Here is a 21,903-nt window from a genome sequence, read left to right as displayed (position 1 = left end):
AACTGGACCCTGCTTCTATGCACTCAGATTTCTGAAATCAATACAGCTAAGCCAAAGTTTTCTCAAATTTAAGTATGTTACAAAACATGTCTAAATTTATTTTGTTGGTGATCAATGTATAGAACAGAAGGTAGATACTTTGTAATTACAACTTTTTAAAGTATTTTAAATCCTATTCACAGCTTTGAATTTTTAAAAAATTACCCTAATCTGTAGATTTAAAAAAATATACAAGACAGTTACTAAACTGGAGTTTAATATTTTTTTTTAATTTCAGCTTAGTCACAGTTCTGTCAAAGAGCCAAGTACTAAGTCAGCATCTTGTGCCTCCACCTTCAGGAAGACCCTGGCAATGCTGTTGATCTATTATTGAATTCTCAACCCCAAAATTGGTTCAAACTAAGCTGCGCAAGAGGCGCTTCATCAGTGTTTGATATTTTTATCATAATAAAAGATTTCAGTGAAACAGCAGCATCCAGGTTGAGTTTGCACAAATTATTTCATAATTCTTTGTGTCACTTCTCTTTCTTAGCTGAGAACACACTTGATTTTTCAAGCACCTAAAATTGTCTCGAGTTGTTGGCAAATAGCTTAAATATTTTTGTTTGGTATATGTTTGTAAAGTATGTGCCAGTAGAAAGGATGAAGTTTGGAAAGTGTTCAAGAGTTTGGTTTTAGGAAGGGTTTTGATGCCAGAAATGTCAAGACAAGTCAAGAAGAAATTTGGGCAAGGTTGCTGTGCTTATGTGAGGGAGATGAAAGTGAGACAAGAAAAAATTGCAGCTAGTGGTGATTAGTACAAGATCTTCTCCCTTCACTTTTGTTTTGTGTTGTTTATTACAGGCCTTTTTCCTGATGTAGGTGGAGGGTATTTCTTGCCAAGGCTCTCAGGAAAGATTGGCTATTACCTCGCACTAACAGGATGTAGGCTGAAAGGAAGAGATGTGCTAAAAGCTGGCATCGCTACGCATTTTGTAGAATCTGAAAAGGTAAGGTGCCAACAGTGCTGGCCAGGGCACAGCCCACAGCCACAGTGACAGGTTTGGGGTTTCAGCACCCCAATATACTGTTACCAACATGAGTGTCTGCAGAGGTGCACTTATATTAGCTGGCCATGCCCTGCAAACAGGGATGGTGAGACACTCTCAAGCTGTCCTTCTAACACTTGCCAGCTGGTGACAGCTTTGCTTGAAGAAAGGAGCAAATGGTGCTGTTTTTGCAATTCCACTGTTGGAAGGACACGATCTACTCAGCATTATGAAAGTGGCTTTATAAATGTACAATTTAGACAACAGTGTATGAAACTAGAGATTTGTACAACTGCAAAGGTTGCAGTCAAGGTAACACCCCATTAATGTGCTCTTTCCTCTCAGACTGGTGCAGCCTGGCTTAACTTGCATTGGGGGGCTGCTTGGGAAGCAGTTCTTTGCTGGTCACTGCAGACATAATTAAATTTGGCTGGTTCAACACTAGCAAATGAACTCTGTCTCCTGGTGGTGTTTGCTTTGTACTCCTTTAAGATCTATCAGAAATTTGGGGAGGATGAGGGGATGTTTATATACTTATGTCCTACTATTACCATAGTAATAGCGCAAGTAGTATGCTTTGTTTTACTTATTTGTAATTAAATCTCATTTTTAATAGCTACCTGCCTTGGAGAAAGACCTGATAGCACTGAAATCCCCTTCAAAAGAAAAAATTGCAGATTTATTGAACTCCTACCACATGAAGGTAACCTGAAATCACTGAAATCAAGCAAAATTGTTAAATATATGTAGACGTTTTTTTATCCATGCTACTGATTATCTTTTCTTATGGTTGAAAATAATGAATTTCCAAACTCTTTGCACTCTATCCATAAAACTTGTGTTAGCCCCATGTAACAATGGGCATGAAAATAAAAGGTTTTTCTTTTACAGTCAGTGGCGGTTTTAACTGCATTGCAGTTCTCTTTCAAAAGAAAGAAAACTTCTAGAGTCAAACCAGTATTCAGTGTTATTCAGTCAGTCTATTACTCTGCTGTTGTTCGGCTTTAAAATGTGCTGTGTCTACTCTTGTTATTTCTGTTTTGTAATTACTAAGTTCATAAATAAGATTAACTAGAAGAATTAATGGGATAAACTAATTTACATCATAGTACTGATTTTTTTGACAAAACAGAACGCTATGAAATGGGAGTGATTATATGTTGCAGTATCCCGCTTTACAAGATGACACTGAATGGAAACGGAAACTGTGTATTTTTAGTTATCAGAGCTGAAATGCCAGGGAACCTTTTTCAGCTTCAGCTGCTGTTCCTGAAACATCTGCTTATGTCCCAAACCCCTTAATGCCAGAAGATGTGAAACATTTGACAGCCTTCCCACAGAAGGCCGATGGATCTATCACACACTTTGTCTAAATAAATTTTTTTAAATGACATAGAAAAGGAAGAGAAATGCTTTTTTTTTTGGTCATTAAAAAAGCCTAAACATAGGCTTGTATATTTTTAAAGAAAATGAAAGGGTTTTTTTTTTAAAAAACAATCTCAGGTTTTTGAGTAGATTTATCTACACTGACTTTCTTAGTGTATTGCACAGAAGTGTTTTGATAGAATAATCAGAATTACTTGTGTACAAGATAACCACCCAGACAAATATGCATACAAAGTATCTCAGAGCAAGCACTGCAGTATGAGGCAACATCTTTAACATTCACAGGATAAAGTGACAAGTTCATATATACACACTGCAAAATTGTAATTCATTAAAAATGGCACTGTCTTATGAATATTAAGTGTTCATTTATGATACGATATTTCTGTAACACAAGTCACTGAAATTTTTTGGTACTGGTACACTTTTAAGTCTAAAATAACCAAGTAAAATACGTATTTGCTTTTTAAATAGTGCACAGTTGATCAAGAAAAGGAGTTTGTACTTGATGAACATATGGAGAAGATTAACAGGTATTCAGCAGTCTTTTTAAATTTTTTATTCTTGTGGGTAGAGAACATGAAGTTAAATCTAGTAACAGTATTTCACAGATAAGGTGAGAGAAATGACCTGCAAGTTTAAGTAACATTTTGTTTCTAGGGAGCTTTAGCTGAAGCTCATTAAATATTTCACTCATCAGTACATTGAATACTTAGGCATAGTGGCCTGATTCATAGCCTATGGCACATTAAAATTAACATTTTCTGTAGATATTGGATGGGAATTTGTGAGAGTAACTGTTAAGTTGAGCAGGAAATGTTACCCAACACATTTATAGTACTCATTGGGTTAAGGCCATTTCTATGATAGCTTGAAACTTCTGTGTATCAGAAAGGGAAGGAGAAATAAGTGGGAGTGATAAGAAAGAGCTAAAACTGTGGAAGAAGGATGGCAATAACTACATTTAGAGATAAAAGATACTGACACCAAACCAGTAGAATGGAACTGATAGCTAAAGATTTGATATGTTATAAAAACACAGCTGAGACTGATGGCAGTAATTGAAGTTCATAGATAAATACCAGTTTGTTAGTGAATTGAACAACATGGAAGACATTGCTAAGAAAAGCCAAATCAGCTGGTTATGCCCTGCTTCTAATGTCAGTATTATCAACCCTTCAAAGGTAAGGGGGAGACTGAAGCAGCTTGTTAACTAATTTTTTTTCTTTTAGTATTTTTTCAGCAAACAGTATGGAAGAAATTGTTAAAAAATTAAGGCAAGATGGTTCTCCTTTTGCCATGAAGCAGCTTGAGGTAAAGTCTTCTATGTCATTTTTGTTAGAGATTTTAAGTCTGGTTTTATGGTTTATTATCATAGGGAAAATTTAGTCACCCTGTAGGACTTTGGACTGAGAGCCTCAGCTTCTCACACATAGTCCTGAGGGATTCTCAGTAGTTCTACTCAGACAAGGGTATTCCTCTAAAATCACACAATGTGAGCACCATCTTATAGTGCATAAAACTGTAATCTAATGTAAAACCAAGCTCCCCTTTCTCTTCCTGTCCCCACAGTCAGGGGGGTTGTTGGGAACAAGTGTTCCCTTTATAGCTTCTCATTTTATTGGCAAAACTTGGAAGAAAACAGTGCCAAAACAGTGTTGTTGTTTTTCTTCAATTCCAGATATCTCATTTGGGTAAACAGCAAAAAATTTATAATCACGAAGTTTTTTTTTATCTTTTTAATGCATTTCTGAGAGTTGGATGTAGTCACTACTCAAAAAACGTATAGCAATGCTACACACATAATTCATACTTCAGCCTCAAAAGCAAGAAGCAACTCACATTCATTTATAAATGATGTCTATATTTTCTTTTTTCCTTTGAAGTATCTTTGTTCAGGTGCCTTGTAAAAGTTTGGTTTGGAGCTAGTGAAATACTACAGCTGGATAGAACTGAAGCATTTCTCAACAAAAGGGTCATTTTAACTTTAGTTACAGCTCACAGAAGAAATCCTCCTTTCATAGTAAAACATCCATCATGTCTGACTTTGATATGAGCAGAAGGAATTTTATAAGGTAGTGTTCACATTAGGCATCCTCTCACTTTTAAAAAAAAAATGTAACACATTGTCACTGGAACTATCAGACAGTTTTTGAGAAAGGAAGTTTTAAGATTATCTTTGTGCCAACCAGTACATCTAGTACCTTGCAAGAAGTTTAGCATAGCTCTTATAAAAGTGAAATAGAATAAAATGGAAAGCTCATTTTTTCCCCCTAGTATTCAAGTTTCATTGAATAAAGCAGTCAGATGTACTCTGGTGCCAGAACACAAATTTTATCTGTTTGTATTTTATTGATTAGGTTCAGTGGATGTTGAAAACAACCAAGAATTATTGATTCTTTATCCATATTGTTTATGATAGTACATTTGTTTAACAGTTTTAATTTAGAACTTAAAACTAGGTCATCTACTTCAAAGTTACAACTTTGTGTAACTGATTTTTAAAATTCCTGAACAAAAAAGAAAAAAGGCTATTTTGTTGCTTCTTCAGTTCTCTCATGTCTTTAATAGGACTCTATAACAACTTTTTTCTTTCATGTGATTCATAAGTGAACATCCTTGGAGTTGACCAAAGTTTCAGAACAATTGTCTGTTCTGTTCAAGAGATAAGAATGTGTTAGTATGACTTGCTTCAGTCCATGCAGAAATTCGTGGGAAAAACCCCTGAAACAAATCCCACATTTTCTAGCAGATGCAAGACTTGCTAGTGTGAACAAATACTCAAGTTTCAGAAGAGTTTCTGACAGCAGATGTACTGTGCTAAGCAGTATGATTAGGCAAGAGTGTGAAACCAAGGTTTCACTTTAGTGTCCAGGTACAGGAACAACAGCAAATTCAACTGATATATACTGTATCAGCTGATTCAGTAACAGCAATGTCTATCTTATTCCCCTTGTTTACCCCTATATTTATTATATGTATAAGAAGACTTATGGAATAAGCCCAAACTGAAAGTTTAATACAAATATCCTAATTTGGTACATCTAGCTTGTACCTTGGATCAACAGATACCTTTTAGTGTTAATAAAATGGAACTCCTAGTTGTGCCATAATCCAAGTACGCTGTGAGCCATGCTATCCCAAGTATCCTGTTCTCTTTGACCTACAGTACTACTGCTTTTTACTTTCAAAACATTCCTGCTTTGCAAGCTGTCGCATATCTGATACTGAAATACTGCATGAAGAAGAATATAAATTCATTAAAATTCTGCTTGAGAATGACTTCATGATTTCTACCACATTTTGAATGCAGTTACAAACAGGTAGAAAGCTAGAGAACTTTGAACTCAGTAGTTTCCAAACCTTTAACTTCACTGCTTTGTTTTCAGGATTTACATGAGCCAAAAAGCTTTAATCTGAGTGGCAGGTGTACCATTTCTAATGGGATGAAGTAAACATGTAGGGTCAAAACCTGAAAAGCATCAGATACTTGACTTGGTTTTCACGTAATGCTTTCTTAGAGCTTTTTTGGCAGGACAGTGCACCTTCTGAGCACTGACAGTGGTTTAAAATCCTTCATTGTTACTGAATGAGTGCCAATGTAGTGTGCAGGACACTGCAGACTAAGAATTACAGGACACATTGTCCCGATCTACTGGTCAGGCAAGGATGCACATAATAGCTCCTGAAACTTTAATGTGTGTGCAGCAAATGGGTGAGGTAGATTACAGGAATGAAGCTTGGTAATGTTGAATTCAAAGCAGCATTCTGAAACTGTTCTAACAGACCAGTGAGGGTGATGTTCTGTCCTTAGGCAGCTTTCCTGTGTGGCTTTGGCTAGATACTCCTCATACATTGTCAAAGCTCCTCCAGGACCATTGTTCCCTGTAGTTGACCAAATGTATTGATACCTCAGAAAGTAAGTGATGGGTGTCTTCATCTGTTGCAAGGGGAGTGATGCACTGAACCTCTGAGACGTTTTTGGGTTTTTAAGTGAAAGAAAATCACGATTCCCTCTTGTACTCTTGTAAGGGACTCCACTGTGTCAGCGCCGCTTAATTCAATCACCTTCTGATAGTATTTTATTGGTGTTCAGTCTGCTGCAAATTCAGCTCAGAGCTTTTGGGATCATTGTGTCAAAATCAAGATGGTTTGAAAGGTACTGGAATAGATGTCAAATACTTCTAAAAGACTTCTTTGCATTTTAGTACTCCCCACTCCAGCCTATCCTGTCTCCCTTTCAGGCTTGTTCCCTAGCACCAGTCTCCTCCTCTTTGTACAGAGATGTATTTATAGCTACACTGGTGACTCATTTTTCTGCAATTACACCTACCCGTTTTCCTGCCATGTTCCTCTTCCTCCAGCTTGATTTATGTCACTACCTCCTCCACCTTCAGCCTCATTGATATGCCAAGATAACCAGTCTAGTGGATCTAGCAGCTGCCTTAAGTGCTGTTTTGAGATCTTCCCCATTCCAATGCTTGCTTTGACCAGAAAGAACTTGCCATTACCATTTCATCCCTGGAACCACCTGACTGTACCATGCATACCATTTAACCTGGTCTGAGCAAAGACTTCCAAATCTAACTGGCAGAATGTGAAACTCAAAAGGGGAAAGGTCCAGCTGAAAGGTAAGGCCAGCAAGAGCATCTTACAGGAAATAAGGGGTCTAGTTAAGAGCTGCCACCCATCTGAGACCTACAGAGTGATGTATTTAGAGGTACAGCAGATTTCTTAATCTGCTGAAAGGCAGCTCATTGTTTGAGAGCTTGATCAGAACTCAGGAACTGTTGGCACTTAGAGCCAGTGTTGGCTCTTTCTTTGCCAGCTTCTCTCTCAAGCACAGTGGTTACATGCAAGTAACATGACACTGAACTGTGCCATAAATCAAATCCCTCCTGATGGGAGAGAATTTTAAAAGTCCTTGCAAGGAGTTTCAAAGATAAAGCAAGACTTTTCCTGGAGTTTCAATGCTTCCAGGTAGTTGTTTATTAAGTCTTATCAGAGGAACAGAGCCACCAGTGTGACCCAGGTACAGCATAGAGCACAGAAAGCAGGAGAGAAGTCTCTCTAATTATCAAGATTTACACAGCCTTTTAAAGGTATTTTAACCAATAGTTACTAAAAACGTACATTATTTTCATTTTCCTACCAATTACTCAGTAACACGGGCAGGAACTGTGGAATTCTCTATCCAATCATCCCAAACTACTTTTACTGCAGAACATGGAGTAGTAGAAGAAGGAGAAGAAGTTTTAGAGAACACAACAATCCCATTTTGATATTTTTTACTCTTAGCTATTTACTACAAAGAGAAGACCAAAACCTCTAGATTTTTCACCCTGTGACAATCTTACATAGTAGTCTATCACCTAATTCACACCACTGTATTTTCTAGTTCTTGTCTGATTGTTGGTAATTTTTTCCAAGGTTGGAGGTTAAAACAGTGTTGCTCAGGGGGGTAAGAACCCTTCAAAACAGGCAGAGAAATATTCTCGGCACTCTGGGTTCCTACACAACAGAACGACAGAACCAGTGCTTTGAAGGCCCAATTCCACAGACTCCTGCTTGTATAGCAATCACATGTTTTCCAGCTTAACTAGGCAAAATGGGTCACTGCTGTATCAGCTGGTGTCTGGAGGGATGAAGAGTAATTGGGAGCTAGAAAAAATGTTGCTGTTGATGACTGGAAACTTGCCATTTCAGTCTGTGGTAAGGAGCCTAATGTCTGCAATGAAAATAATGTAAAGAGGCAAATCTTACCATCTGCTGCTTTTTAATAGTGGTAAAAATGTCCTAATTATCAGGAAATGTCTATTGTACTGTGAATGATCCAGAGCTTTTATTTGGGTTTACAGAGGAAGGAGGATCTTGTTTCGAATAAGAAAACAATGATAAGCAACAGTAAGATTTAGCTCCTTTTCCCCAAAATCCATGAATCTTTAAAGCTCAGTTCTGTTTTCTTAATTAGGTTTTTGTCTTTCTCCCCACTTTATCCTACTGTTTACTGGCATGCTGTTCATCAAAGGATACTCCTGAGAGCCAAATTTACAGCATTTGTTCGTGTGCCTTAAACAAATCCTGTCTGTGGCACAATATTTATAGCCTGTACTTCTGTCAAAAGTAAGGCAAGACCTCCAAGCTTCCTATCAGCAGAGTAATGTAGGGCTAAATTACTTCAGTATCTGTTGATCCCAGACAAGAATCCTGGATAAATATGTTTGATTTAATGTAACATTTTCTTTCTGTTTTCTTTGTGTATCATTTGGTCTTCGCCAGTAATGATAAAGCAACTACCTGAAGTTTGTTGCCACTCTCTCTATTATTACCTTATTACTCTATTGTACCAAATAAATGCTGAGCAATACTAATATCAGCTACAATATCAGTACATCTAAGAGCAATTCAGACTACATATATATGATATTCAGAAACAAAGTATAATTGCTTGTAACACTTGCCTTCACTTAGCAAAAGATTATTCTTGAAAATGTCTTTCATTAATTTCTCTGGCTAGTAGTAATTTGATCTTAAATAATGGGACCTTAGGAGTTGTAGGCTTTCCACAAGTGATGGCACACATCCCAGAGATCTTGCTGATCAAAGTTTATGAAGGGAAGTTCATTTAATGTGACAGCCTGGTGGGAGGGAGCAGGAGGAATAGGTGTCACAAAGGGAGCTGAGGGAGAAGAGAGCCATCATTGACTTCACAAAGTTTAAATTGCACAAAAGACAGACTTGAAAATGTGTCCAAATTGAAGAAAATAAAAATAATGTTAATGTCTTCCCCAGACTATTAATAAGATGTCACCTACATCTTTAAAGCTGACTCTCAGACAGCTCAGAGAAGGAGCTTCCATGAGCTTACAAGAGGTACTCAGGATGGAATACAGACTGAGCCAAGCATGCATGGTAAGCAACAGCTGAGCCTCTTCTCTTTCTCTCCAGCCACAGAGGGGGAGCAGTTTATCAGAGGCTAAAAATTTTATGTAGATTACATCAAGGGTTTATAATGTATAGGTTTTAATTTTCAATATCATCTTTTTGAGTTTGTGAGGCTGTCACTTTTTTCCAGTTTCATGTTATTATATGGAATGCAAAGGACACTACATTAATGATGGTCAGATGGAAATGTAGAAGACTTCTGTTAAAAAAGTATGAAAACATTAATATATAGATAGTTTCATATTTGGATTGTAATTTTAAAACTGGTGTTCTTGAATGGGTTTTCTATTTAAATTACTTAGTCCTCAGTGCCTTAATTCCCAGCAGCAGGGTGCAGATAGTTGTTTATCACTGCCTTTCAAGAGTGTTGTCTATAAAAAAATTTATCACAGCAAGGGATTTTAGTGCTATTTGTACTAAGTGCTGAGTACTTGGATAGCATATGAGAAAGGGATCCTTCCAGTGGAACAGAGCTGCTAACTGAATTATGTGAACAAATGCCTTGCAGGGCTCTCCATGGTATCCTTATTATTAGTTGTGTCACATTTTAAAATAAGGTTTTTATAGGTCCGATTAAATGATTTGCAATGTTAAAGTTTATAGTTAAGTAAATACTTAAAGAAGTGAAAATCTGTCTATTTCTGATATGTTCTAATGCCTGACTAAAACTAGCACTGTGGCTCCATTACTAATGAAGCATGCTTAGGGATTTGTTACATTTACCTTTATCAAAAAAGAAGTGGATGTTTACAGAATTCCATTTAACTGCAAAGTGTTCCAAGTATGCAGAATACAGCACAATTCCTGAAGACTAGCCTTTCTCAGAAGAATTCCTGATACTACACACCTTAGACCTATCATGTGAAGCTCTTTAGAAAAAGATCTGAGATGTTACACAGAGAGAGAACGTGGACTGTGCCAAAGTGCCTGATCAGCTAGCTACAGGCTGACAGACTGATTCTAAGAGATGCGGCTGCATTTAAGCAAGAAGATAACAGAGCTCTTTAATAAGTAAAGACAAAGTAGGCCTAGAAAAGAACAGTACAAGTGGGATTTAACTGAATCTTGAGAACTTGCATTTCAAGCAGAAGTGGGATAGGGAAAGATGGGATAAATAGAATGTCATGTTACTTTTTTTTTTATGATCTTTCAGAAAGGCCATGACTTCTACGAAGGGGTTCGAGCAGGTAAGCATGCACACCAAAAACACTTCTCAAACATAATAATACAGAAATTCATTACTGTGGTGCTTCTTTGGAGATCACTACAAGTGGGTACAGCAACACCTGAGAGAAAACTTCCCAGATTCCCATAGGTTTTGCTTATTGGACTTCTGTGTGGCCAGAATTTATTATTGTTCCAAAGCACAAGAGCCATGTTGTTTCCTTTGTGCGATCTTAGTTCCCTAACACTATTTATCCACCTGGTTTCACCATTTCACATTAAACACTGACAGTACTGAGTACGTGTATCACTGTGTCCAGGCTTAGTGTTGCCACAGAGCTGGTTGAGCCAGCTACACAGTGCTTTAAGACTCAAAATCAAGAACAGCTGTTTGCATAGAAAACAAAGACTTGCTTTCCCCCGTGTCCAGAATATCTCTAAATGGAAGTGTCTGACTATTAAAAAACTATATACATAATGTTAAATAATTCAGCATTTTAAGGCATTGGTCAAGAGAGGTAGTGGTAAAAGTAGAGCAGTGGCTCAGCAAGTTCATCCAGGGGACAGACTTCGAGTCTGTCCTTGATCCTACTGCTGATTCACAGTGCAGTTTGTCAAACCCAAAGTCCCATCTGTTAGGGGCTGTAGCAATTATTTATGTACTGTTCATCACGAGATGAAATAAAGCACAGGCGTTTCTTTTTCCAAGGAGCTTACAGTACAAGGCATTTGGATGGATAACTTTTGGTTGGACTTTTAATTCACACAGTTACATACTCAAGTATGTATTATCACCTCCTCCTCATTGTTTTATATCTGTCTTTATAAAGCAGTTTAAAAGCCACTTGAGGAATGGATATTAGTTTGAGTATCTGCTATTAGTAACACTGTATTAAAGATAGCCTGGGGTGAGAGATGCAAAATTTATTCATACAGCATGAGGAAAGTTTCTGATTTTAATTAATTAGTCTTTAGCACTTATTAGCAGACACTCCTTTGAAGAATTTACCACGTGTTGAGAAGTGGCTTTCATTATGTTGGTAATGGGGACAAGGATATCTTAAAATTATTATTCCTGAGATGTATTCTAAATCAGCAAATAAGCTGCTGAAATGTAGTTATTCAGGAAGTGACAAACTCCAAGTCTGAGAGTCTGAGGAACACCAACTGAATTTCTCCTTGTAAGGCACAAGGTCGTGAAACCATCTGGGACTGCGGTACAGTACAAAAGCAAATCCCTTGTCAGTATGGCCAGGAAATACACAAACTCATTGTAAAGAGAGAAGCTGCAACAACAGCAGTTGGGAAACTTCTCTTTTATGTAGGATGAGGTAGCAAAAGTTTTAACTATATCAGGGGAAGAAAAAACAAAACCTTGAAAGATGCAACTGCGCTGAGGAGATTGCTTGTATTAATAATTTGTTCATGAAGCAATTTTGTTTTCTGCTTAGTGCATAGATCTTGTTCTCAGATTTTCAGTCTTAGGATTGTTTCTCATTTCAGAGGAGTGTAGAGTCTGACTCAAGATCACTTTTGTAGTTGGGTCTAATTTCATAAAAATCATTATCCATCAATGTGCTGAGCATCCTTTTTAATAGGAAGGGAGATTATTAAGTATTTCAACCAGCCATTGTGAATAAAAATGATAAAAGTGTTAAGTATTAGCTTTTTCTTTCTTAAAGCATTACATTACAAGCATTTAAGAGCCAGCTCTTGACCCACTCTACCACAAAAAGATTTACCACCAAAAGAAGTTGAGTTACAACAATCAGATTTTAGTTTAAGAATGTTTTTCAGCAGCCAATGGCCACAGGTCAGGTTTTAATAATACCTTTCATCTGCTTCAAACCATAATTTTAAAGGGCATGCTAGGGAGTAGTTTAAAAGCTTTTTAAACCTGCTTTGACCTGAGGTCAATATTTTTTTTTTTTTAGCCGGTTTTCTTTCAACCTGAAAATCTGCTGTGGCAAACAATCTTCCCTGTTTATGATTCTTGTGATTCGAGCTATTAAAGAAAAGCCAAAACCCTTAAAGCATAAAACACATGGATCATATTTCATCAACATTTTCCCCTAAAATAGTAAATGTGGGCTTGGAACACATTAGGTATCAATTTTTCACCTTGATTAATAGAATAATATGTAAACTAAGAAATGCATAGGTCTGGGTAGCTGCCAAGAATTGTTTTTCAAATCTTACTGCCTAAGAAAAGTGGCCATTTTTGGAGTCAGTGCTCAAACACATCCAGGTAGGATACAGTCTCAGCAGCAAATCTCAGGGACAAATACCTGTTAAAGCACCCTCCTAACTCTTTGTGCAGAATGTGCACTTGAAATGAAATTGTAAAGGTCTTCTACATCTTGCTGATCCTGCAAAGATGATATTTCTGTGCAGCTTCTGCCACCTCCCCTGCAGTGCTGGCAGATGTGAGCTGTACCCTGGGCACCCCAGGGCCCTGCACGAGTTCAGAGATTTTATGGCAGCAAACAGAATGCCAGGGACTTGGAAATATCAGCGTTTTGACTGTGCTGAAGGAAGCTCAGCAACAGAGCACTAACTGAAGTCTGGTAAAGTCACTACTACTGAACAGAGGGGTTTAGGATTTTGATAAAAAAAGGTGAAACAAAAGAACAAACCCTTAACATGATGTCTGTGCTCAGTTACTTTTATCATAATGAATTTCCCTTAGCCTACCTTAGAAGTCTTCAGAATTTTTATTCTGTTCTTGTAATGATTGATCTCAACCTGGAGAGATACAAAATATAAAGAAGTCAATGCAGAAAGGGAATATTTTCATGATACTACTAGAAAACAAGTATTTTGACTCACACAAGATTAAAGACTTCACAGGAGAGACCATTATGAGCATTCAGCTTATCCACCAGAGTAAAACTGGCCACAGATCCAAACAGAAGGATGAACCTGAATAGACAGCGGCACCCTGGAGTGGAGAACTGGCAGCACTTACTACAGCATAGCAGAGGTGAAGCTCTGGTAACATACACATGGACACTTTCTCCTCTTTAATTTAAAGCATCTCTAATCAGCATTGGCTTCTGTGCATAACAGTTTAGACTGTTTTGGCTGGACTGTGAACTTCAACTAAAATTGAAGAAAATCAGTAGATAAGTACTACTCCAATGGAATAAATACAGTTGATTTGGGACAGTTACATCCTTTGACCCAAGCCAATCAATGGTTTCACCATGTTCAGAAATAACTTGGAAGATCACAGCTTTTCAGTAAGTTACCCAGTTGAACGACAAAGTAAAAGCACTCTTTTACAGGACATTTCTTTTAAAGAATTGTCCTCATGGATTCTGTTTTCTGTGGAATTGCAGTTTCTGTCCATATAATGGGTTACTTTCTACAATCAGTTTGTTTCTAAGGAGTCCTTAGTTCCCTATTTGCAACTAAATGGATGTGGGACTCTGATTTGCCTTGCTCTTTAGGGATGTAAGCTGAAGAGTTGTGATGCCTATATGCCTTCAGCTACAGAAATATTAATTAGTGCCATTGACATTTGAATAGTGTTTATTTTCTAACCACTCTCAACCATTGGTTAAAGACAGAATAGTTAAAGAGAAGTTTTCAAGTCACATTTTTTACTACAAGTTGGTAGGCAGGCCACAATGCCTGTTTTTTTGATAAGCACAATCTTTAGGTAGGTATTCTTTTCACTGTAAAATTCCACCCCCTTGCACCTTCCTCATCTTGGATATTTCTAGTTCACTCAATAAGAACAAAGTTTAGTAAAACATAACTTACCCAAAAATAGCTGTTATTCTTTGAAATATCTGGTCTCCGTGAGTGTCATAGTGCACCTGCCTTTAGAACCATCCTACTCTAAACTCTTTGTCAGAAAACAAACAAATAAAGGCCATTCTCAGGAGGGAAATTTGAAATATGCTCCCTCTTCCCGCCCATCCTCTCTTACATGCTGTGGGCTGTGTTGGTCAGGAGGTTGCTGATTTCACTCACCTGAAGAGAATGTGTGTCGTGAGGAGTGTTGGGCAGTCAGTGCATCGTAGAGAACCACAGTTCTTACAGTTGCTCTTTTTTAAATGATAAAAATTTCACATTTTCAATAGCACTTTTATGGGTTTCTTAAAGCCTGAAAGGTACTTGGAAGGATGCTCTGGAGTTCCATTCATACTGGTCATTTTTACACACAAATAAACTCCCTCTTGTATTGTTTGCTAATGCAGCTGTTGCTGGCATGCCTTTGAAATTCCTGTGATACAGGGAATGTTTTTGGGAATTGGCATTTTCTTGTTAGCCTTTTACATGTGATTCATTCAGTGATGGTTTTTATCTTCAGTCGTGTATTTCCCAGGATACAGCATAAAGTCTGTATACTAAGATCATACAGATTGTCACAGTTAAATCTACCCAGGCCTCAGTATCTGTCAGTATTTACAAATAAACACTCTCGGTTCCCACAGAGATACTCTGCTTTAGTCCTTCCTCGTGAGTTATTTCATTATTAGTTTACATGATGTGTTTAAATTAGTTTTAGGCACTTAGCACCACTGAGTCATCTCCTGTACTCTCCCAAGAGTCAGATTTTGCACAGAGCTGTGAAAGCCTTGTCCCAAAGTAGCATCATAACGTACTGTTCCAGGTTCCCATGAAGGAGTGTAAGTCAGCAAAGAGTGGCAGGTCTAACTAAACCACCAATTTCAGGTCTATTCCTTCAATACTTCTGAAGTGATGCACTGTTCCTTGTATCATCCCAGATACATCTCTGGACAGGTCACAACTCAGGAATTCTTATCAGAGTAGAAATACGCGTGTTACAAAAACTCTGCCTTCTCCAGAGCACACGGATTTGTCTACCCCATGTAACCACTGTGGTGATCTGTCTTGATGCAACCTTAAGTCATTTTAATTAGAGGAAGTTTACAAGTAACTCTGGTGTTTCTCTATTCCACCTGACAGTGCTGATTGACAAAGACCAGTCCCCCAAATGGAAGCCAGCTGCTCTAGAAGAAGTCAGCGATGAATTTGTGGACAACTGTTTTAAACCACTGGGAAACGATGATCTCAGGCTGTAAAGATCAAAGCTAGTGACATCTTATCTATCTGCTTAGTTCTGTGATACAAAAATTTATAGCAGTGTGATCAATTTTGACTTTTTTAGCTAGCCTGACATTCACAAGGCTTTTTTCTGGTTTTTTTTTTTTTTTTTTTTTTCATTCAGGAACATTCTCTATAATGAGAAAATAATTGTATGGTTAATAATGGGAAAAATCACTTCAAGGCAAATTGTTATTTTTACTGCTTTACACAGTGATTAACATTTAATTTTTTGCATCAGCTCTTAGTTTAAGAGGAGCCCTTGGGGAAAGAGCACAGTGAAGGGGTGACCTGATAAGCAAAAAGTCAAGAGGCCTTTTGTGTTCTTGGCTCTGTCACTGATCTGGTAAATTGGTATTGTGCCTCAGATTCTTCTGTATACAATGAAAATAAAATATGGTTAAACCTTTAATGTAGTCAGAGCTACAAAGGAAAATGCAACACAGAATTCATGGTGTTAAATACCCTTTTAAATAAAAGTTCAGACTGATACATTATTAGTCTAAGAAATTGTTCTGTTGATTTAACGTTTGGTCATTTTTCAGCCTTGCTGTGTGATGTAAACGTTTCAAATGTGATAATGTTGCCAGAGCCTAGAGCACATTTCTCTTTGCTTGTATAGCCCATTTTTTTAAATGGCATTAAGTCTGATTCGACTGCATAATCAGTTTTTCACGATTTCACAAAATTGCTGGTTTTTCTTGGTCTTACAGTGGTGAAGAAACAAATGCCTCAAAGCTTGCTGTGAACACCAAGCAGCACATTTCCTGTGCATTCAAGGTGGCTGGGTTCTGATAATACATGAGGTTATATGACATAACCAGAACCCCTTGATACAAGTATTTGTGAATGGGAAATTATTTTTTCTATTGTGTATGCAACACACAGCTACCAATCTTTCTTCAACATTACGCCTTCTTCTTTATGCTTCATCAGTTCACGTTATCAGTGCTTCTTCCTACTTATTTCTACACTTACAGGCAGGTCACAAGTACAAATTTTGGCTTCTCTGAAGACTAAAGAAAACTTCTGTTCAAATGCCATAGTCAGTAACCAGCACTGGGGAGTCAAAAAGTCAGAGCTGCAGCAGAACCATTATGAAGTTTTCGACAGTGGGCAGTTTTTATTACCAACAGCAATGCTCTACAATGGTTTAAGGCTCCTTCCTTTCCAGGAGCTGTTGCCTGGAAACACAGTCCAGGAAATTCAGGCATCAAGGTGAACTACCAGAGTGACTTTCAAAAAATCAGAGGTGAGCAAATGGAGAACTAAATTAAGAAAAAATGGCACTTGCTTTGTCACTGGAGTCTTGTAAAATAAATTCGTTAAAATTTCAGCTGCAAGTTTATGTTACCATGGACATGCTTGTTATGGGACTGTCCTTGAGTTTAGCTCCAAAAGTAATTGAGATTTCATTAATACCTTTAGGGTAATTCTGAAAATATCACTTGACTTTCTACCTCAAGCTGGTTCCGTAAGAAGTACAAAGCTTCCCCTGTATTTTTAAAAACCTTTGCATGTTTTACATTCATAAACAATTGCTATTTTTAAAAGATTGGTTAACTCCATTGTTTTTGTATAAATGGAGCAGTCTTCAGCCAACTGTATTTAATGAAAAACACAGTAATTCCCAGGGAGTAGGGATCATGTCTCCGCTGATTGTAAATGACTTACACAATTTCAGGAAGAATATACTTCTGAATTAAAAAACTTTGATTTGCATGTTCAGTTGCTTCCAGAATTTATGTGAACAGGAATTATCCCAAGCTCAAGGTAATGAGATCTTGTCTAATCTGTGCAATCTAGTGTTTTTTTCAAATAAAAGGCATAAAAGCAGATGGTAAGTTGAATTTTATTTGGTCCACAAGAAAATATTTTCCACAAAAAATATTGTAAAAATATATTGTAGTGTGTTTTATTTGGGAATACTGATGTGCCTTACTCCAGAAACGTCAACTTTACAAAGTTGTGCTGCAGTTAATGTATTTTGAACCATTATTAGAATATCAAGTCAGTCATATCATATCCACTCAGATTAATCTTGTTTCCTGGAGAATATATAAAGCAAATATATTTTTAACTCCTAAATAGAAGTAAACAGTTTTGCAGAGTATGCCAGTCCCAAACTGGAGTGCCTTTATTACACAAAATCAAGTCAAAGAATCAATGGTAACTTAGCTGGAAACCCACTGTCAGTGGCTCTATGACACTGTAGCACAGCTTAGCATAATCTGAATTTATGAAGGTAAAGAAGTCTTTATTTTTACACTGTATTAGTATTATGCCTATTAAACGTACAGCAGAGCTCTGGAAAGAGATCTCCCTCAATCTCTCACCAGACTGTAGTACTGAACACATTTATTTTCTGTTAGGGGTAAGTGCATTATTTATAAGGACAGCATCCCGTAAAAGAGATTATTTTCCTGGTGAGAAGCCCTCTCCCTGTTGTTTGCAAGCTTGTTTGCTTTCCATTTGCTGCGTGCCTTTCCTGACGTGCCAATGTCATGGAAAGCATCGTAAACCAGCTGGAATTGCACTTGGGGCCATTCTGAAGCTGCTGTAAACTTCAGGCACCAGTGAGGGCCGAGGTTGGTGGCTGCAGGTGAGGAACTGGTTGGGCCACCAAGCAGGTGCTGAGTCACCCTATGGGCAGCTGCGGGGGCAGGCAGGGCAGCCACCCCTCGCTGCAGCTCCTCCACATGGGAGTGGTCCTTGGGGCATGTTCAACGTGCCTGGGTAACTTGCTCCTCTGGGGAAATTCCGAGTGCTGATCAGAACGGACGCTGTGATGGAACCTTAGGCTGCTTTAGAACTCTGCCTGCTGTTGGACCGTGCAGTGGCAGCCTGCCAACGGGGAAGCTGCTTTCAAAAGTGCATCTGATATTCCTGAAGAGCGTCAGATGCTAAGGCTACCTCCAGAGGAAGGGTTTGAGACAGGCAACAGGATGCACTGCACCACCCGCTCCCCGTGGCAACTGCCAGGGTCTCTGTACAGAGCCAGGGCAGATCCACCTAAAGGTGCTCTGGAAGTGAGTGCAGTTTTCTACCTGCTCTTCATCTGCCTGGCCAACAATGGCTATGGAGCTTTGGCTTTTTATTTAGTTACTGTGGTTTAGCAGTGTTAACATTCTCAAGTCCAGACTCATCTTAGAAAGGTTGGCCCTTTTTTTCTTTTTTGTAATAAAGCTTTATTTTAGCTAGAATAAGAATAGGAAATAGGAAAAGGAATCTTTTTTAATACTCTGGTTAAGCAATATCCAATTGATATGTACTGACTTGATCAGTGTTTTGGCTTTGCTTTCTAACACACTAATATGGAGATATTTTAGAGCAAACAGAGTATGATCTCATGTTTTATATGCTGTAGAACTTGAAGGAATGTCGCTGTTAACAGGAGAATTTAAGTGAACCATAAAACCTTAGTCCCACTTTGCAAATGGCTTTGAAGATGACTACGTAACTTCAAAGAGGACGACATTACAGCATAAGCTGATTGTGTTCCCTATTCCAGCAAAAGCCTGAGAACAGCCTTAATAGCAGGTCACTGGGAATCCAGTCTGCTCACTGGGATTTAATGGCAGCCTTGTGCTGTGTCACAGAGAAGCATTTTTCACCCTTTATTCCTGATAAACCCACTTCCCCATATAGGTGAATTTCAAATACCTAGGTTTGTGTCACAACATTTGCAAAACAGCTCAATTCATAGACTGTCTTACGTCGGGGAATAAGCTAAAACCAGCAATTGACATGGTCCTCTTTCTGCTTGGTTCCCATCGCTTGAAAAATCATGCTTTGTATCATTTACTAGAACTACATGTACCTTTTAAAAATAGTAACAGCTTCGAGCCAGTATGGAAAGCATTTCTCTATAAAATGAAAGCAAAATGGAAAGCACTTTGATCTCAAAAAAGGAACTATGTCTTTTAAACTGGGCATCACAGAAAAATGAACAAACAGGTGGTAAAAGCCAAGCTGTTAGAAGGCCTTCACTTTGTATAAAACGTCAGCAACATTGTACCTTTAGGATGAATAGGAGAAATTCATCCAAGTCCTGATCTGTCAAATGCCAGCTGTGAGTGCAGAGGGTCAGGCTGCGAGTCCTGGGCAAGCAGGGAGCAGTGTGTGGATGCAATGGGGGAGGAATGCAGCCCTTGAGCTTTGGGCCTAACTCTGCCTTCAGAGCACTGCTCAGGGCTGGGGCTCCCGTAGCTCCTACTAGCATTGCCACAAACAGGTTTTCCAACTGGGAAGCAGCAGCCTACAGAAGCTGAAGGAAGATGTCCCAAGGGTGGTACTTCAGAGAGGAATTTCAGTGTAATGCAGCCACAGTTCCCATGAAACAAATTGTCCTAAAGCACTGCCACACCTTTGAAGGTTCATTTCACCAGTTACCCATTTGCACATCTCTCCGGGTTACAGTAAAACAACAAAACCAAATCCTCCCAAACCAGCACCCTAACACAAAAAAACCCCCCAAACAAAACCAAAAAACCAAGCAGCTTTGGTCTGAACACAGCGACCAGATGTCATTAACCTATCTTACTGCAGGATTTTAGAGACAAGCTTTCATGCATTTACAGAAGCATCTGTTAATGATAACGCACTGCTTATCAACACTGGCATGTTTCTCTCTGGTTCACTTCAATGGAAGGTGAATAGCATCATCATCCATATGGTTGCCTGAACACCACTTGGGTTTACAAAGCACTTCTCATCACCTTCATTATTTTGTGGTATTACAGATTTAGTTAGGTCACAGAATCCAAAGTAAAATTTATCATAGCAGTAACCTTTGCTACATGCAGACCTTGATTTCACTTTAGCAAAACGCAGACAAATTCACCAAGCACAGAGAGTTCATCTCACCTATAGACAAACCACTCATCTTTTATGCAGAACATAGAAATAATCCACGTTTTGTCCACTGTAGCAGTGCTTGTAGAGGTGCAGGGCAGCCACAGTCTTCCTATCCTCTTTTTAACACTAATTTCTGGTCACATCCAACACATACAAAGACAGAGTATACTCAACATATGGCTGACAACAAATGACACTTGATGAAATAGGTTCTACTGCAATCCAATTAGTTTGTTAGCAATCTGCGTTAAAAGGCAAATTTTCTCCCTGCAAACACCTCCCCACAGTGATGCTCAGAGGACAGCTTGGGGTGCTTTGTCTGCACTGGTGCCACGCAGAGCGCTCGCAGGCGGGCCAGGCTGCGGGAGGGCTCAGGGCACGTCGCTCTCGATGAAGGGGATGTCGCTGTACTTGCTCTCGGTCACCGCCCACTGCTTGACCGCCTGCTCCAGGATCTCGCGCGACAGCCGCTGCGCGTAGTCCAGCACGACGGCGCTCGAGGGGCCCTTCTCCTCCGCCTTCACCGCCAGCAGCGACGACTTCTCCCCAGTGCACCCTTCGCTGCCTCCCCCGATCCTTTCATCCTGGACGGCATTGGACCCTTGGAAGGCAGCCTTGGATTTGATGCATCCCATGGTACATTGGAAAATGCAGCTGCAAAATTCAGTTCAACAGCATGTTTTGATAACCTGGAAGCAGTTCCCTCGTTCGATGCAGGGTTGCTGCTTCTTGCCAGTGCCTCCAGTTATTTTCAAAGTACAGAACATCTCCTTTTATGCTTCTTCTGAAGAAATCTGTCAAAATAGTGTTTCATATAAAGGCAATAAATAGTTTACCATTCTCAGTGAGCTCAAAGGAAACCTAAATTCACTACAGGCGCTTGTAGAAGCGGCTTAAATAAATCTCTGCCCAGTGTGCGTAAAATGTTTTTATCGGTAACATCCATCTACTACAAGTAGGCAAAGTTTGACCTGAATTCGCACTGCCTTTGAACGCAATTCCCAGTACAGGATGTAAGCCATCTAGGAATGGAAAGGTCTTAGGGAAAAAATAAAGTCTGTTTCTTCCAAGCTGACAATGCATTGCTCTTCTCCTGAAACTGCAAACAAATACTGTTTAGTTCCAGGGACTGCTGCTGCTGCTGGAAATAAACACCAAAACCACCCCACAGAAGCACCACACAACCACCATAACCAGAGTTCTGTGTCATGGCTGTCACACGCCCTCTGGGCACGATGACACTAATTCCCAGTGTCATTCTGCTGTTGCTCAAGGAGGCTTGAGCAGGGCAGCCACCAGAAGGTATTCACAAGGAACAAGAGCTGTTTTTGTTTTTTCCCTGGAGAGGGTAGGGAAAGCAGCAGCAGCCTGCTGTGATCAAGGCAGTTCCAACAGAGCCAGAGCTCTTCTCACTAGAGCAGAACAACTCTACATCTAGAGAAGG

At 38.9% G+C, this 21,903-nt stretch overlaps 2 protein-coding genes across 19 annotated transcripts in view; one reads left to right on the top strand and one right to left on the bottom strand.

Annotated features, from left to right (window-relative positions):
• The window catches only part of HIBCH (3-hydroxyisobutyryl-CoA hydrolase), a 40,055-nt gene extending 23,943 nt beyond the window's left edge, over positions 1–16,112 (top strand). The window contains exons 8-14 of one of the 2 annotated variants that reach the window (XM_032114399.1): positions 844–989; positions 1,645–1,731; positions 2,889–2,947; positions 3,647–3,728; positions 9,207–9,326; positions 10,513–10,546; positions 15,465–16,112. In XM_032114399.1, the coding sequence (XP_031970290.1) occupies positions 844–989; positions 1,645–1,731; positions 2,889–2,947; positions 3,647–3,728; positions 9,207–9,326; positions 10,513–10,546; positions 15,465–15,580 (644 nt within the window). In that variant the 3' untranslated portion in view covers positions 15,581–16,112. The remainder of the gene's footprint in view (positions 1–843; positions 990–1,644; positions 1,732–2,888; positions 2,948–3,646; positions 3,729–9,206; positions 9,327–10,512; positions 10,547–15,464) is intronic. The other variant, XM_032114400.1, reaches the window with a different exon arrangement.
• The window catches only part of C7H2orf88 (chromosome 7 C2orf88 homolog), a 42,632-nt gene continuing 36,429 nt past the window's right edge, over positions 15,701–21,903 (bottom strand). For 14 of the 17 annotated variants that reach the window (XM_032114409.1, XM_032114416.1, XM_032114421.1 and 11 more), the window contains one exon: positions 15,701–21,253. In XM_032114409.1, coding sequence (XP_031970300.1) covers positions 20,831–21,094 — 264 coding nt within the window. In that variant the 5' untranslated portion in view covers positions 21,095–21,253 and the 3' untranslated portion in view covers positions 15,701–20,830. Of the gene's footprint in view, positions 21,559–21,903 lie in introns of all 17 variants that reach the window. The other 3 variants (XM_032114406.1, XM_032114405.1, XM_032114407.1) reach the window with 2 other exon arrangements.

This window comes from Corvus moneduloides, chromosome 7 (genome assembly GCF_009650955.1).
Source record: "Corvus moneduloides isolate bCorMon1 chromosome 7, bCorMon1.pri, whole genome shotgun sequence".
Lineage (NCBI taxonomy): Eukaryota > Metazoa > Chordata > Aves > Passeriformes > Corvidae > Corvus > Corvus moneduloides.
Note: the sequence above shows the minus strand (reverse complement) of the source record. Positions and strands in the feature narration are given on the sequence as shown.